Consider the following 19,509-nt stretch of genomic DNA (forward strand, 5'->3'; position numbering starts at 1 on the left):
CCCTCGAGACGAAACTTCCATTAGCAGTGGCATCAACCCGGGACATGGTGTGAATAATTATCAAAGATACCAGGATTATAATTTTATACGCCAGACGCGCGTTTCGTCTACATAAGACTCATCAGTGACGCTCAGATCGAAATAGTTATAAAGCCAAACAAGTACAAAGAAGAAGAGCATTTAGGACCCAAAATTCCAAAAATGTTTTGCCAAATACGGCTAAGGTAATCTTTTCCTGGGATAAGAAACTCCTTAGTTTTTCGAAAAATTCAAAGTTTTGTAATAGGAAATTTATAAAATTGACCATGTAATTGATATTCATGTCAACACCGAAGTGCTGACTACCGGGCTGGTGATACCCTCGAGGACGCAACGTCCACCAGCAGTGTCATCAACCCAGTGGTGTAAATATTTATCAAAGGTACCAAGTATCTTATTATTGTTTCCCCTGTGACGTAAGTCATAGTATGCAAGACAAAGGGATAACAATCCAGTGGCAGCGTAAATTATATCAATAAAGCTTTATATTTTAATGGGTAAAACACAGCGATGCTTCGTACCTTGTGTGCAGATACCTTATGTTACGAAGTGTCCGAATGTCTCATGTCCATTTACCTGGACCTCATTTACAGAGTGCTTGAAATTTGTTTGCAGTTTTTGACATGGGATATATTCCTCACTAATTATAAGTACGATTGATCATAAGATAATTATAATATGTCTATTTATATGATAACTGTGTTTGGTATAAAGGTTTCTTGCAAAGTTTACATGTCCGTCAGACAGGTTTCACGTAACATCGGCCTCATTCCATGTATCAGTGATCAAATATTAAGTTAATGTGGTCAAGTTTTACTAGATACTGTTATCAATAGCCATACATGACATTGACCACTTGGTCATTTTTCTTAAACAACGATATGTTCTAATTCGTAATCTCAACCGAACATAAAGCATTTTATCAATATAATACAAAACTCTCAATTGGGAGTAGCCACTTGTAAAAGTCAAGTGCATTTTATTCAGATAATAAATACACGTAATTCATTTAATACTAATGAGTATTGTGATAAATTTATTGTCTGTCTCTGACTAGCACATCAATGTTTGGCTATTTGCGACCCATCCTGGACTATCAACCTGTAAATAAATATTTTTTTATAATTATTTATTTAGAAAAAAGCCTCTGGAACACTTGACTGCAATGACTCGAATGACTTGAACTACCTTAAAACCACCCGTGCATGAAATGTTACCCGCATTCCTTATATATCCAATCAAACAGACCTATCTATAAATAGCATACACACGTGTACCTTACCAAACAAAACAAACTTGCATCGATATATGTACAACTTTGATAAATATAATAATATGTTTGTTATTAGTTTTGTTTTCTCATTATAAACTTTAAGCAATATGGCCAATTATATTTAAACGATTGTTCGGTGTGCATGTCTGTCTGGTTGGTTTCATATGAACGTGAACACATATTCGTGGTCCATGTCAATGTTAAGCCTTCATGGTCTGTCAGTTAATGAATAACAATAAGAAATTGGTAAACCATATTTGGGGTATGAATTACTTGTAAGGTGTTTTCATGTCCCTCTGACAATATTTATATCATCACATTTTCATGGTTTATTAGACAACATGAAGATTTCGAGGTTTTTGTTTTGTTTATATATATTTGCGAATTTTAATTTTTTTATATATATATATATATAATTCTTTGCATGGTATGATTGTAATGTGTCCATGTGTGGTTTTGTTGGGTCTGATGATTTTGACCGCCTGTTTATTTTTTATAACGGGATTTTGAATAATATCCGGAGATATTGTCAGATAGTATGAGAGCAAGGACCTATTGGTTTTTTGGGTCTCTATGTCCCAGGTCAAAGTCAATACCACTAAAATTCATTATTTTTTGCAGATGCAGATACCGTTGAAAAACAAGCAGTCTTATTAGAAGAAAGGGAAAAAGACGAAGACTATTCAAAACAAAGCACGATGTTGAAAGGTATCAAATATCGTGTTAAGAAATGTCATGTCTGTGACGTTACGTGTTGAACCTTATTTCTTTTCATATTTTAAATGTGAGTTTGAGGTTAAACTTTTGCATATCACACACAAGTTTCATGATACACTAGCGGATTTAGGGTGCTTCACCAATAAACACAAAAGACTTATTTTATATAAATAAAGGCAACAATAGTATCAGGGATGGGGTAATTGAAAATGTCATGGTTATTATTAAATATTCGAAAGAAACCAACAGATACAAATTTAGGAAATTGATATACCAGATAAAAGATTATCCAAATCCATTGAAATCACTCGTAATATTTCCAATGACTCTAGATTACCTTCGTTATACAAATGAAGATAAATTGTAAGACAAACTAAATAATAATCATAATAAAAAAAACCCAAATAGTAAGTTTGAATTTTTGGCAATTTTTTGTCATGGATTTATTAGGACAGTTCAACTACATATCAACCGGCCTATGAATTTGCATTCATCGACAATGTCTCATTAATGTCCAAGATAAAAACATTGACGGGCAACCATCATATGTTTTCTCCAAATGGCAACTGGGCTACCAGACGCCAACTGTAATAAACTCAGCCATTCAGTAAATCAATATATTCAGTTCATATTCTGTCCAATCCGTGACGCGTCTTTAACGATATCTGAAAATATACAACAGAGAGCAGAAACTATTCTCAAGGGTTGGATATGGTGGGTTTTGTGTTCCTTCAGTTCAAATCACGCAATGAACAAGTCACGAAAAGCATGCAGTTTTATACCAAATAAAAGCGGGAAAACCGCTTATGAAATTATGTAGGTAAATGAAAGACGCTCAAGTCCTTCAAAATTAAAGAAAAGATAACTCTAGTTTAGCAGACGATAATCTTAATTTATTAAATTGATTTAATGCTTAATGATTAAATCTATTTATTAAATTGATTTAATGCTTAATGATTAAATCTATTTATTAAATTGATTTAATGCTTAATGATTAAATCTTATTATTAAATATTCGAAAGAAACCAACAGATATCAATTTAGGAATTCGATATACCAGATAAAAGATAACCCAAATCCATTGAAATCACTCGTAATATTTCCAATGACTCCTGATTACCTTCGTTATACAAATGAAGATAAATTGTAAGGCAAACTAAATAATAATCATAATAAAAAAACAACAAATAGTAAGTTTGAATTTTTGGCAATTTTTTGTCATGGATTTATTAGGACAGTTCAATTATATATCAACCGGCCTATGAATTTATATTCATCGACAATGTCTCATTAATGTCCAAGATAAAAACATTGAAGGGCAACCATCATATGTTTTCTCCAAATGGCAACTGGGCTACCAGACGCCAACTGTAATAAATTCAGCCAAATGCTAGCAAACTTGTTTGTAAGCAGCGCCAAACAAAATTTATCAATCCATGACAAAAAATTAACTTTAACACACAAAACAAATGAAAAAACCTAGGTTTTGAACAAACATATCAATTCAACGGAGTTTAACAACTAAACATTAGTTCAACGGAGTATATCAACTATACTATACAACAGTTCAACGATGTATATCAACTATACTATACAACAGTTCAACGAAGTAATCAACTTTACTATACAACAGTTCAACGAAGTTTATTAACTATACTATACAATAGTTCAACGAAGTATATCAACTATACCATACAACAGTTCAACGAAGTATATCAACTATACTATACAACAGTTCAACGAAGTAATCAACTTTACTATACAACAGTATAAACAACGTGCACAACAAAAAAAATATTCAACTAACAACAAAACTGTTGTATATTCAACAGAGCTTTCAACTTGATGCAAGCATTTAACAACTGAATAACTTATTCAACTGATATACAACTTCACGAGTCCATGCACGATGGCTTATAACTTAAAACAGTTAAAAGTTCATCTAGATATAAAACTCTGTTTGGATACTTAATGAACAACTCTAATGCTGACTGAATAGCCTTAATAAAAATGTCATTGCCAATATATGACAGATGTACGCCATCATCAGCGGAAAGAGTTGGATGGATATCATCAAAATCAGTATGTTTAATAGCCTTGCCCCCAACTTTATGTAGGTAAAATCTAACCCCCCCCTTTTTACACGGGCTCTATCCCGTTCTATTGCCTTTTTATTCATGGCATTCATCCAAATTCGCCTTGGCAAAATGTATGACCAAATAACAGTTGTGTTTGGTAACGATGACATTAACTGACGTAAAGTGTCCTTAATATTGTATAAAAGTTTACCATTTTGAATGTTACATAAATCATTACCACCGCAATGAATAAGAATTATTAAAGGTTGCAATCTCCAATTCAACAATGCAGTTATAATTGAAGGAACCATATACCATAACATTCCTAAATGACCTATCCACACAATACTGTAACCAAGTTTTTCCAGACCCAGATCAATACCAGTTGCTCTAGTTTGAGTGTGTTCAGATGCCTTTTATTTTTACCAAAAAGATGAACCAATGATCCAAATGTCATATTTTGCTGAAAGCAAAATTAAATATTAGAAATTCTAATGTAGCGCTGGAATGATGACGACATCCAGCGACCCATGCATGGTTTTAATTTGATTTTCAGTTTTACCAGACATAAAGGCTGACGTCGCTGCTCCTATTCTAAACGAATGCGTATTAAATCTAGATGTGTTTAAACTCAAAAACTTAAGTCCTTTGTTTAAAACAGTCTGAAACTGAAATCTTGTCAATGATTTCCCATTTATATGGCAAAAAAGAGGACCATCATTTCCAGGTCTAATTTGCAAAAAGGCTTTCAAACTTTGTAGAGGACAAATCTCATTTGATTCATTTTTTTCCACAACTAAAGTAGTGGATCTCTCTTTTTGATCAGTTTTTGAAAATTTTATCGTAACAAACAGCTGATTTTTTACATGGTCAATATTTACATCCCGCCTATGTAAAACATGCTTTTCAAAACATTCGTTTGTAATGGCAAATTCACTCACACGTAAAAATGCAGCAAAAGCTAAGTTAAATGCTGTTTGAAACAATATTGTTTCATATCTAGAAGAGCACACGTGCCTCAAAGCCACATTTAATCTAATCAAAATATCAATTGTCAAAGGTTCCCGAAGATCTTTAGACTTGTAAAGTCTATCACAACCACCCAAAAGTTTCTGAATGATAAAAGATTTAGTTAAGGTAGATCACCAGTATATATTTTTTGAGACAGAATTTTTTTATAATTTGCCTAAATGAAGATTTTATTATGCTCTTTTCAAAAATTTAATAAAAAGTATGGGTCACCGTGCTATTTTTCAAGCTATGAGTTGTTGAAAATTGCCAAAATTTGGTTAGTTTGTTCATGAAAAAACACATTAGTGTGCATAAAAAAAATTCTATGAGATAGAATTTTGAAATAAATTGTGAGAAGAAAGGTTTCATAATATGTTTTAAGAAAATAAAAAGAAAACATGGTGTCACCGAACTTGTTTTCTTGCTACAAGTAAATATAAAAAAAATTCCTATTAGCCCAGTATAAATTTTGTACTAAAAGAGTTATCTACCCTTAAATGGCTCATTTGAAAAAAATGATTTTAAAACCAAAGAAAGTGATATTTGTTAAAATATTTTGTATAATACAATTAATTAACAAGTTTTCTTTGAATATAAAAATCTTCTAACAGTTGAATTGCAAATCTGTCTCCAAATTTGCAGATTTAGGCAAATAACTAGACCGATTTTTTACTGTGATTGTACAATCCAAGATGGCGGTATACCATCAATCTACCTTAAATCTTCATTCCCTTGAATTTTTTAATTTGTAACTTTTCCAGATATAAATGGTCTACTTGTAGATGATGAATAATGATTTAGTGACAAGAAACCAATATAACGAATAATTTGTCTGTTACTTGGTGGCCAACTAAGGGGAATAGAATATTCCATCCTGAACAATTGAACGAATGCAATGCATTTTCATAAACATTTCTGATACTTTGAGAAATTGAATAATTCAACAATTTTGAAGCTTCTACATCAAAAGATCTAAGAATTCTGTGGAATAGTCTGTGGCGTCAGGTCGGCATTGCTCGTTACTTCTCTGAACTTCTTCATCTGCCCAAGAGATAAAGCATCAGCAATAAAATTGTCTTTTGAAAAAATATGCTACGCTTTAAATTGAAAATTGAATAATAATTTCCACATAACCTTGTCATTTTTTGAAGATTTTGAATTTAAAATTGTAACAACAGCCATATTATCACCATGAAAAATTATCTTCTTATTCGTAAACCTTTCTTTCCATAAAAAGATGGTCAAAGCAATAGGTATAATTTCCGAATAAGTAATGTCACTTAATAAAAATTTGCCCCAATTATATGGCCATTGTAAAATTGCCCATGACCCATTTAAATAAGCTGCACAACCCAGTGAATGACCACCTGCACTGTCAGTATACAAATGTAAATCAGAATTTGAAACCCAGTCTAAATCTTGGATATATGTATAGCCATTAAATTCTTTAAGAAAATATTGCCACATTTGTTTGCCATTAAAGCCGATTTCCCTATTCGTTTAACAATTTTGACTGCATTGTCAAATGATGAATAAGTGACCTTGGTAAACTGAGTATCAATAACATCATTGATACTTTCATTCGGTGGGTAAGACAAATGCGTTATCAATCTAAGTCCACCAGTTTTCTTAGGAACTAAACCAATAGGAGAGCACCGAAGATTTGAAATAGGGTTATGTTTGAATGGGCCTGCCATTCGACCTAATGATATCTCATTATTCAACTTCTTTTGAGCTTCAATAGGGTTTTTCAAAACAGACAACAAATTTCTTTATGTTCTAAATTCACTCTGTTCAAACGAACATAAAGTATTTATGTGCTAAATCTCTCTAGATTTTTGTAAAGCATACATATCTGAGCACATTCAGATATGTACCTTTATACGATAAAGACATCATAGAAAACTAAATACATATTTAGGTACTGTTAGGCGCAATGACCATCTCAATTTTAATAAATATAGATCCAGAGATCACAATATTTCTAATATCAAACACCCTTAACAGTTCATGTGTTGAATACGGCAACCATGCATCTATGAAAACAAATCCCGGTTTATAAACATCACACAATCAACAATACCGGTAAAAGACAGCTATCAAACATCTACAAAATATATACAAAACACATTTTTAAAATTCTTTACATACAACTTCAATACATTAAAAAACAGATTTCTTAATGAAAATTAAACTTCAATACAAAGGAAACGTACGATAATGGTCACTGCCCAAACCTCGATAGTTAAATATCGTGCAAACTTTCAATATATACTGACTGCCAAAACCGGTTTACTATTGTGAAAACACAATAGAGTAAATTACATACTTCAAAAATCATACGCGAACCGCACATAAATATATATATTCACATGAACGTCTAGGACCTTCGTAATGAATTTTAAAACCATATTTAAATCCATTTAAAAGTTCAACAGCGCTTTGCTTATCATGATATAGTTCCAGAAGCTTAGAGATTTCATTTACATTATCCGGAGATGTTCCTAGGGCCCAAATATTAAACTGGTCTGGATGTAGTTCTGAAAAATTGTAAATTATCTCTTGTTAAAACCACCTTTTGGGTTTTGTCTATTATCAGAGCTGTTAACCAAAGGTGTAATGTTATTTCTCTTTAACCTAGATGGACCAGTATTACCTTCATTGTCCATAAAGCGACGACATCGTAAAGCAGGATGATTAAAACAACATTTGAGACATGCATGTCTGTATTGGCAATTGCGTTTATTGCAAAAACCTTTAAAATTAAAATCATAGCATTTATAACCAACATTAGCCTGCTGTTGTTTTTGAGTATTGTTAGTTAAAATACGCAACCACAAAAAAACCATCTATGGATGACCATTTTTTTGTATGATCCCTTGATACTCTAAAACGAAATTATTGGTCATAAGAATACCATTTTTCAACAGGATGATCAGCCGTTGCACCCCTTATTATGGACATATTTGAGAAAAGTTCACTAGCTTTTCCAGGATACCTATCAATAAGGACCTGGGCATAAGCAATAGAACAATCAGTCCAATCCTCAACAGAATTAACAGTATGTTTTTTTCTTAACTTTGTTTTGTATAACCAGCATACCGTCATTAATGCCAATTGTGTTTTCATTTGTTTGACTGTTGAAATTGTTGCGATGCATAAGGGACAAATCAATATATTCAAAATTCCAAATTTTTTCCTCAAGCTTTTGACTTATAAATGTATCAACCTCATTAAAACCAGGCAACACTAGAGGTTCATCAAAAACTTCAATAACCTCACACAAGGCAGCCAATTGAGGTTCATTATCCTGCAATTCTATATCTGGTTGCTAGGCAAATAATTGAGGTTCATCAACCCTCCGTCTTCTTACTACAGGGGCATCTTCATCAACCTCAACTTGGGGACGCCTTCTCTCATTCCTAATTGGTGATTGCTGTTGTTCCCTAGGAGCCCTTCTTAGACGAAGTTCTCGACCTCCTCCAACCGGGTCTTGTCGAACACGCCTGCCTCTACTTCTTGGCATTGTTATAACTATTATAATTATAAAAACAGATTAGATACATACATCAAGTCTTAAAAGCCCATTCATATTTCAAAATATAAATTCAGCTTCTTATTCAATCATTCAATTTAGATAAATTAAATACCACATATAACCCACTACGTTGTCTTAAATAAACTTAATACATTTGAATGCATTAAACAACTGAAGTTAGTAACAAAACACAATTAAAACAAGTGCAATGTTCTGTTTAACCAAATAAAGCGTCGTTATAAACGGTAAGTTAAATTACCAAGCTTATTTAATTATCCGCAAATTAAAAAACTTATAAAAGATGTACGTGTAACAAATTAAACATTAGCGGGCATGTAAATGTTAACACGGCTTACACTACAAACATGTAATTACCTGTTTAAAGCATATCGCTCATACATTACAATCAAAACAAATATATCACCTGTATTAAAGCATTTTAATTTTAATCCTATTCAATGATTAATATATGTGTGCACAAATGTAACTATTAAATAATAGTCTAATCAGTATAAATGCTATCCAAAGTAGGCGATAGATTGAATAAAGAATCAAACTATTGCAAGAACAACTTTCAAATAAAATAAAATTATTCTTTACAAATTACAGAAATAAAATCATTCGGAAAATTCAACTGCAATAACTATATCTATTTATCACTAAAACATATGTACTTATCTTATGTCTGAATCAGCCTATCCTTTTTGTGTTCCTTCAGTTCAAATCACGCAATGAACAAATCACGAAAAGCATGCAGTTTTATACCAAATAAAAGCGGGAAAACTGCTTATGAAATTAATTAGGGAAATGAAAGACGCTCAAGTCCTTCAAAATTAAAGAAAAGATAACTCTAGTTTAGCAGACGATAATCTTAATTTATTAAATTGATTTAATGCTAAATGATTAAATCTTATTAAGTATAATGCATTACAATTTTCCAAGTAATTGAATGTTATGTGCAATAGGGCATTTTTTTAATTACATTTAATGGTAGTTTAATTAATTACAATGAAAAAAGCATGTAATGATAAATAACTTTTGAATTACATTTCAATTACATGTACTTTTGTGGTGTAAATCAGGTTAATGATAAGAAATTGTGTTAATATAGTTATTATTAATTTGACATGCAGAAATGTTTGCTAAATATTCTTATAACTTAAAACAAATGTGAGAATAATATATTGGTGTTGTTATTTTTTAAGAAAGATCTTTATCTAAATAGATTGCTACCATGTATATATTCATACAGTCAATACATGTATGTATTGTTAAACAAATATTTAAATCTTTCTTCCACTAAAACATGTATTTTATCTAATAAGCAAAGTAATGCTAATATCTAGACATTATACATTGTTTGTGCGGAAAATTATTTTCAATCTAGGGACAAAAATACTTTTGAATAATCATGATAATTGTAAAGTAAAAAAAACATGGGCAAATTTTTAATTTATTTGTAATTTATTGTTTATATTATGTTTAATTGAATGGCTTCATTTCTGAATTGTCAAAATACCCCTTATTGTATTGGCAAGTTAATAAGAACACATTCCCTCTTCTATCAGCACATCTTATATGATCTAGCAATACCTACTAGAATCAAAAGATAAAGAATTAAGAAATGAGGGACCCCATCCAGTCTCACATAGTAAATGCAATTTGAATTATAACATTGTGCTTAAGATTCTATTATTTATATCTCTAAAGATGTTTAAATATGATTTTATGGAACAGAATGTTTTACTAATATTCATTGTCTCTTCGAATTCATTCCAGTTATTAATTCTTGAAAATTTTAGTAATTACATAAAATCACTCTCCTTTTCCATTACCAGTGATTATTCATAATCTCTGAAAATTTCAGTGATTATACATACTAGTAATCCCTAATTATACAAATTCATTGTAACATATATAAACATTGAGTCTCAACAATATTTCAGTCGTAGTATAGACCGTTCCTTAGTCTTTAATTAAATGTTTGTTCTAAAAAGTAAACCAAGGAACATTCAAAACGGAAAGTCCCTAAATGTAAATGAATTAAATGGAAAATTGCATTATAACCATATGTACCATTGCACACGGCCTAGACAAATACAGTTGAGAGATGCAAAATCGAAGATCTTGATATTTCTTTTCACACAATTTCTGTAATTTGTCATTACTTAAAAGTTGTGTACCTTTTTTGACCGATTCACAGCAGTACAAACGGTGAGTTGACGCTTTCTACTCGTCTACTGAATGTACTTTCTTCAACAAGCTTTTTCTACAACATGCAAGAACAACCGATTGAATCGATCTGTTTTTAAATTAAAATTAGTTTAATGTATTAGAACAGTTAACTTCTAAAGAAGCTACCACACAAAATAAGTTAGTCATAAATGACGCGTTTTATCTACGGAGTATGTTCTGTTTTCAAATGGCAAGAAATCATCATAGTATTTTTATTTTAGTATCTGTAAAATTGTATAAAATTCTCCCTTGCCATGCTTGTCCGAATTTTAAGTGTTTCCACTCTATATTTGATTGGCTATAAACAAGACAAACATAAACATGGCATTATTTGCTCGCAGTTAAATATTATTTTCTCTTGTAATGCAATATTCTATTTTACTTAATTGTATAGATTTCTTCCATTCAAACATCATGTCAATACATGTAATAAACATAGCAGCAACAGTGTTTATATTAATATATTTAATTTCGATAATTCGAATTATATCGTGACATAAAACAACACCAGTAAACACAGCCAAAATTGTCTTGTGTCTTATGCTTACATCAAACTTTATAAACATTAAGTACTAGTGCAGAACTAGTTATACTAGTTTCCATCTATATATAAGTCCTACCAATAGCAAACGGGAAAAACACACAATTTCAAACAAATATATATATATTGAATATAACTGATTATAGTTTCACTCGATTATCTTTGGCATGAAACATTTTGAATATTGTTATTAAGTGTCGTATCTAATAAAAACTCTTGCATATATGAATATTACTTCATGACAAAAGATTACCAACACAATAGAAGTTCTTGTATAAATTGCAGACACAAACATACGCTAACATTGTGGGAAGTAATGTCGTAGCAAAATACCATTAGAACGTACATTGTGACGTCATTGGTCGTGTGCAAAGATAATTTTCTACCCAAAAGAATGAGACGAAAAGTTCATGAAAAACTCATACATAATAAATATATAATTCTTAGTGTAGTACAAAAGTACATGATTAACTCCTAAAATCACTTTTTCTTTCCAGAATTAAATTAAAGTTTTAATTTTTGGAATGTAAATTGTTGGACTTATTTGGCGAAAATTAATAACATACTGAAAACATGTTTGTCATGGAATAGAATTTCTTTAAAATATTAGTTCTGAATTTGACATGACAACTGCCAGGTATTAGATCAAGGGTAAACAGCCACTGTCGCCCATTTTCAAATATCTCCAGTTTTTATTTATATGATACTTAGGACGGCACTCGGGATAATACAACTCTACCTAAATAGCGGTGTTTTTTTGGATAATATAGCATTTTATCACGTCTTACAAACTAATTTTACACCAACAGTTACTAAAGCTCTGGTTCACCATATTTTGTATTTGTTTATAACTTAAGTATTGGTTTTTCTCATGTATTTATTTTAATTAACATCTTGTGTTACATTTGGAATCTCTTTATAGCCGGCCTGCAGGGCTAAGAAGGCGTAAAAACATTTCCAACATTACAAAAAAAAATTTACAGTATTAATGCAGAATGTTAGCCATAAACATGATAAAGGATACATATTGACCGTTCCATCCCTCTCTGATAACTAATCTTATTTCTGGATGATAAATTTCAATTCATTTATGAGGAATGCTCGGATATAATGTCACATATAATGAGAGCTAAATTCCTCTTGGTTTTAATGTCTTTTTGTCCACGGTAAACGTCAATATTTCATAAAATTATACCACATTTAATGCAGGAAAGTGGTTTCATAATGCTAAATCAAATAACTTTGCATGGGGTTGCAAGTTAACTTGGATATTTGAGACATTTATAATAAGCGTAAGATCCCTGTTGATTGTGATGTCAATGCATCAAAGTTCAATGTCACATTTACTAGCAATATATCATAGATAGCGCAGTAACACGAAATACTGTTATGATTAGCACATAAAAGTTGTCTATGCTTGAGACATTCAGTAACTGTCTAGAATCTATCTTGTTTAAAAATAAATTCTTCCTAAAAAAAAAATGTATGTCAATGTCTTTACAAAAAAAAGATGCGTGTTACCAACAATAATAAAGATTAAAATGTTAATAGGTGAGATATTGATGTACCTGATGTTATTTCTTTATTTTTTGTAGACACAGATATCATGACAGAAGAACACGTCAACTTACTAGAAAAAAGTGACAAAGGAACAGAATTTTCTCTTAAAACTACAGAGTTGGAAGGTACTTAAATATCATATTAGAAAATAATTTTCTGGTCTTTGATAAAACTTGTTGTATCTAAACTATTTTTTTTTCAATTTAACCATTGATTTTAGAAAAAAAAAATATTTAAAGTTTCCTTGTAAAGCTGAGAATGGAAATGGGAATGCGTCAAAAAGCAAATATTAACCCAAAGCCACCAATGCGTCTTTAACGCAGACACATATTTTTAAACTGTTTTTTGTTGCTAAAAATGATGTAAAAAAGATTAAAACCAATAGGATCTGCTGTAAAAAGATAGTCTTTGCAATACTGTATCCTATAATTACAACAAAAAACGTTTTATGTTATTATAGTCAAAATATTCATAATCGCTTCGTCTTCAATTAGATAAATGTATATGTATGTGTGCTATGCAATGCAGAGCTAAAGAAAGAAAATATTTTACTTGACATCTTTCCATTGGGGTATCTCTGTATGAACATTTTTCTAAATTTTCACTCAGATTTTTTATACGACCAAAAATTGTTTGCGGCATTATAATGGTATGACGTTGTCATTAGTGTCCGTAGCTTCCAGACAACAAAATTGGGTTTAGTGTATGGATATCCATGAAATTGTATCACAAGATTCCATACCAGAAAAGGGATCGTATTATTGATTATTGGGGTATTGTCCAAACTATCTAGGAATTACGGGCCAAATATTGGCCAGACACAAGCTTTTGTCTTCGTTTAGGACAATAACTAATAATTACTAAGTGTATTGATCTCAGTACATATGTTCTAAAAGGTCCCATACATCATCAAGGAGATTGAGATACAATTTCTGGTTTCGGGACAATAACATTGATATAAGTATATGGATCTCTTTGAAATATTACCAAAAGGGTCCATACAAGAAAGGTCGGAATTGATTTGTATCTGATCATCGCCCTTGCCGTTAAAGAAAAAGGGGCCAAAAAACAAAACTTTACTAATACTTTGCGTTCATTGTTTATTTCTTGACCAATTTCAAAACTTGTAATAGTTCGCATTTTATGATTTAATAATCGCAGAAAATAAGGCAGAACTATTGATATATATATATACACTGTCATCTGTGAAAGTGATAGCACATAATTGTCGATCATGACGGCTTCAGCATAAAAAAAATATTTTACAAAATGAATGTTCTTGTCTACCTTTTTCCTTAGTCTTTGATTTTACTAGAATTCAAAGTGTTCATTTTTTTATTTTTATTTTTTAATATGCAATATCCTATCAGGTATTTAGATTTGGGATTTTGGATATCGATTTAAAATTATACGTTTGATTTCTTCCAAAAAATGAATTAAAAGGGTTATTACAGAATCTGACCGTGTATTTCGATTTTGAATTGTAAACCCCATTTTTAAATTGGTCAACATTAGAATAAAAAAGGTCCAAAATTAAAATTCGATCAAATTCATTGGGTTTTGTAATTTGCTGAATCTAAACATGTATTTAGATTTTATATTTTGACCCTAGTTTTCACGTTGATCCAATCGAGGTCAAAAATAAAATAATATTTTATTTCAACAACAAATATATTTATTGGGTACTTTGATATATTTAATCTAACGGTATATCTAGATTTATGATTTTGGCCCTTATTTTTAAATGGGCCAACAGTGCAGTCCATAGGGTCTAAAATAAATTCCGTTGGACATTATCCGGAATTGATTTCTTGGGATTCTTAGATATTCTGTGTATCTAGATTTTAAATATAAGACCATAATAGGTATATGTCCAATTTTGAAATTTCGAAATCATAGATTACATTCTTTCTGTCTCAAAAAACCCTATGTTGTGTCAAAAAGTTATCAACGGTATCAGGATTATAATTTAATACGCCAGACGCGCGTTCTGTCTACATAAGACTCATCAATGATGATCAGATCAAAATAGTTATAAAAGCCAAACAAGTACAAAGTTGAATAGCATTGAGGATCCAAAATTCCAAAAATTTGTGCCAAATATATCTCAGGTAATCCATGCCTGGGATAAGAAAATCCTTTGTTTTTCGAAAAATTAAAAGTTTATAACAGGAAATTTATAAATTTGACCATATAATTGATATTCATGTCAACATCAACGTGCTGACAACTGGGCTGGTGAAACCCTCGAGACGAAACGTCCATTAGCAGTGGCATCGACCCAGTACATGGTGTGAATAATTATCAAAGGTACCAGGATTATAATGTTATACGCCAGACGCGCGTTTCGTCTACATAAGACTCATCAGTGACGCTCAGATCGAAATAGTTATAAAGCCAAACAAGTATAAAGTAGAAGAGCATTTAGGACCCAAAATTCCAAAAATGTTTTGCCAAATACGGCTAAGGTAATCTTTTCCTGGGATAAGAAAGTCCTTAGTTTTTCGAAAAATTCAAAGTTTTGTAATAGGAAAGGAGTAGGTCCGGTAAGGACCGATTTTGGCCTCAAATTTCAGGTTCATCTGACGAAAGATTTTGACCACTTTTTAAACACTTAAGTGTCTATTTCATTTGGATCAATTCGTTAGTGTGAACGATTTTAACTGATTTAAACATAAAACGATCCGATTCAAGCTGAAATATGAAAAATCTACCAAATATGCCGAGAAATGTCACTTTTCATATGGTTTTTGTCAAAAATGAAAGTGGCCGCATCCGTGTTCATCCTCAACTTTTATATAATATGTTATTTATTATCATACAATACAACTTACATTTCAATATTAAGGATGAACACGAATGCGGCCACTTTCGTTTTACACCAAAACCGTCTAAAATTTAACTAAAATGCTCAAATTGTGAAGATTTCAGTAATTTAGCATGACTATATAGTGTTAGTACCCGATATATGTGCATTGTATTGTCAAAAACAGCCCATATTTATGTAGCATTTTTCTTTTCAATAAATAACTAAAAGTGAACAATTTAACGATTTTGTAAATCTGCTGTATTTTGGGGCCAAAAAGGGGTCTTACTGGACCTACTCCTTTATAAAATTGACCATATAATTGATATTCATGTCAACACCGAAGTACTGACTACCGGGCTGGTGATACCCTCGGGGACGAAACGTCCACCAGCAGTGTCATCAACCCAGTGGTGTAAATATTTATCAAAGGTACCAAGTATCTTATTATTGTTTCCCCTGTGACGTAAGTCATAGTATGCGAGACAATGGGATAACAATCCAGTGGCAGCGTAAATTATATCAATAAAGCTTAATATGTCAATGTTTAAAACACATCGATGTTTCGTACCTTGTGTGCAGATACCTTATGTTACGAAGTGTCCGAATGTCTCATGTCCATTTACCTGGACCTCATTTACAGAGTGCTTGAAATTTGTTTGCAGTTTTTGACATGGGATATATTCCTCACTAATTATAAGTATGATTGATCATAAGATAATTATAATATGTCTATTTATATGATAACTTTGTTTGGTATAAAGGTTTCTTGCAAGGTTTACATGTCCGTCAGACAGGTTTCACGTAACATCGGCCTCATTCCATGGATCAGTGATCAAATTTAAGTTAATGTGGTCAAGTTTTACTAGATACTGTTATCAATAGCCATACATGACATTGACCACTTGGTCATTTTTCTTAAACAACGTTATGTGTTTGTTATTAGTTTTGTTTTCTCATTATAAACTTTAAGCAATATGGCCAATTATATTTAAACGATTGTTCGGTGTGCATGTCTCTCTGGTTGGTTTCATATGAACGTGAACACATATTCGTGGTCCATGTCAATGTTAAGCCTTTATGGTTTGTCAGTTAATGAATAACAATAAGAAATTGGCCATCAATGATGGTGATACATGGCTGTGTACATAATGTATATACAACTCGTCTAAACATCAACCCAACAATGTTAGATCTGTAAATTTGCTTTCGCAAATTTTTGGTTCTTCCCTCGCCGGGATTCGAACCCATGCTACTGTGATATCGTGACACCAAATCGCCTGCACTGCAGCCGTCCCGCTAGACCACACGACCACTTGGGCTCTCAAAAAAAGAGCTTTACGGTGGGCATGTGTTACCTTTCCACGTCAGTTTTAATCTAGCGGCGTACTACAGTACATGATATATAAGGCATGAAGATGTTATTGTTACAGATCAGCTAAATTATCTATAGTAAAGGATCCTACAAATTAATGTAAGATACAGTCACAGAAAATAATTATATTCATAAGTACGTCTGAGTCAGTGACAACCCTACAACAGATGTATCCATCGGATCGCCATCAATGATGGTGATACATGGCTGTGTACATAATGTATATACAACTCGTCTAAACATCAACCCAACAATGTTAGATCTGTAAATTTGCTTTCGCAAATTTTTGGTTCTTCCCTCGCCGGTATTCGAACCCATGCTACTGTGATATCGTGACACCAAATCGCCTGCACTGCAGATGTCCCGCTAGACCACACGACCACCTGGGCTCTCAAAAAAAGAGCTTTGCGGTGGGCATGTGTTACCTTTCCACGTCAGTTTTAATCTAGCGGCGTACTACAGTACATGATATATAAGGCATGAAGATGTTATTGTTACAGATCAGCTAAATTATCTATAGTAAAGGATCCTACAAATTAATGTAAGATACAGTCACAGAAAAAAATCATATTCATAAGTACGTCTGAGTCAGTGACAACCCTACAACAGATGTATCCATCGGATCGCCATCCATGATGGTGATACATGGCTGTGTACATAATGTATATACAACTCGTCTAAACATCAACCCAACAATGTTAGATCTGTAAATTTGCTTTCGCAAATTTTTGGTTCTTCCCTCGCCGGGATTCGAACCCATGCTACTGTGATATCGTGACACCAAATCGCCTGCACTGCAGCCGTCCCGCTAGACCAAACGACCACCTGGGCTCTCAAAAAAAGAGCTTTGCGGTGGGCATGTGTTACCTTTCCACGTCAGTTTTAATCTAGCGGCGTACTACAGTACATGATATATAAGGCATGAAGATGTTATTGTTACAGATCAGTTAAATTATCTATAGTAAAGGATCCTACAAATTAATGTAAGATACAGTCACAGAAAATAATTATATTCATAAGTACCTCTGAGTCAGTGACAACCCTACAACAGATGTATCCATCGGATCGCCATCAATGATGGTGATACATGGCTGTGTACATAATGTATATACAACTCGTCTAAAAATCAACCCAACAACGTTAGATCTGTAAATTTGCTTTCGCAAATTTTTGGTTCTTCCCTCGCCGGGATTCGAACCCATGCTACTGTGATATCGTGACACTAAATCGCCTGCACTGCAGCCGTCCCGCTAGACCACACGACCACCTGGGCTCTCAAAAAAAGAGCTTTGCGGTGGGCATGTGTTACCTTTCCACGTCAGTTTTAATCTAGCGGCGTACTACAGTACATGATATATAAGGCATGAAGATGTTATTGTTACAGATCAGTTAAATTATCTATAGTAAAGGATCCTACAAATTAATGTAAGATACAGTCACAGAAAATAATTATATTCATAAGTACCTCTGAGTCAGTGACAACCCTACAACAGATGTATCCATCGGATCGCCATCAATGATGGTGATACATGGCTGTGTACATAATGTATATACAACTCGTCTAAACATCAACCCAACAACGTTAGATCTGTAAATTTGCTTTCGCAAATTTTTGGTTCTTCCCTCGCCGGGATTCGAACCCATGCTACTGTGATATCGTGACACCAAATCGCCTGCACTGCAGCCGTCCTGCTAGACCACACGACCACCTGGGCTCTCAAAAAAAGAGCTTTGCGGTGGGCATGTGTTACCTTTCCACGTCAGTTTTAATCTAGCGGCGTACTACAGTACATGATATATAAGGCATGAAGATGTTATTGTTACAGATCAGCTAAATTATCTATAGTAAAGGATCCTACAAATTAATGTAAGATACAGTCACAGAAAATAATTATATTCATAAGTACGTCTGAGTCAGTGACAACCCTACAACAGATGTATCCATCGGATCGCCATCAATGATGGTGATACATGGCTGTGTACATAATGTATATACAACTCGTCTAAACATCAACCCAACAATGTTAGATCTGTAAATTTGCTTTCGCAAATTTTTGGTTCTTCCCTCGCCGGGATTCGAACCCATGCTACTGTGATATCGTGACACCAAATCGCCTGCACTGCAGCCGTCCCGCTAGACCACACGACCACCTGGGCTCTCAAAAAAAGAGCTTTGCGGTGGGCATGTGTTACCTTTCCACGTCAGTTTTAATCTAGCGGCGTACTACAGTACATGATATATAAGGCATGAAGATGTTATTGTTACAGACCAGCTAAATTATCTATAGTAAAGGATCCTACAAATTAATGTAAGATACAGTCACAGAAAATAATTA

At 32.5% G+C, this 19,509-nt stretch overlaps 1 protein-coding gene across 1 annotated transcript in view; it reads right to left on the minus strand.

Annotated features, from left to right (window-relative positions):
- Window positions 1–1,114: 1,114 nt before the first annotated feature.
- Window positions 1,115–19,509, minus strand: part of LOC134686080 (uncharacterized) — a 379,196-nt gene continuing 360,801 nt past the window's right edge. Inside the window, exon 2 of the mRNA XM_063545765.1 lies at window positions 1,115–1,140. Coding sequence (XP_063401835.1) covers window positions 1,136–1,140 — 5 coding nt within the window. The 3' untranslated portion in view covers window positions 1,115–1,135. The remainder of the gene's footprint in view (window positions 1,141–19,509) is intronic.

The sequence above is a fragment of the Mytilus trossulus genome, chromosome 10, assembly GCF_036588685.1.
Source record: "Mytilus trossulus isolate FHL-02 chromosome 10, PNRI_Mtr1.1.1.hap1, whole genome shotgun sequence".
Taxonomy (NCBI): domain Eukaryota; kingdom Metazoa; phylum Mollusca; class Bivalvia; order Mytilida; family Mytilidae; genus Mytilus; species Mytilus trossulus.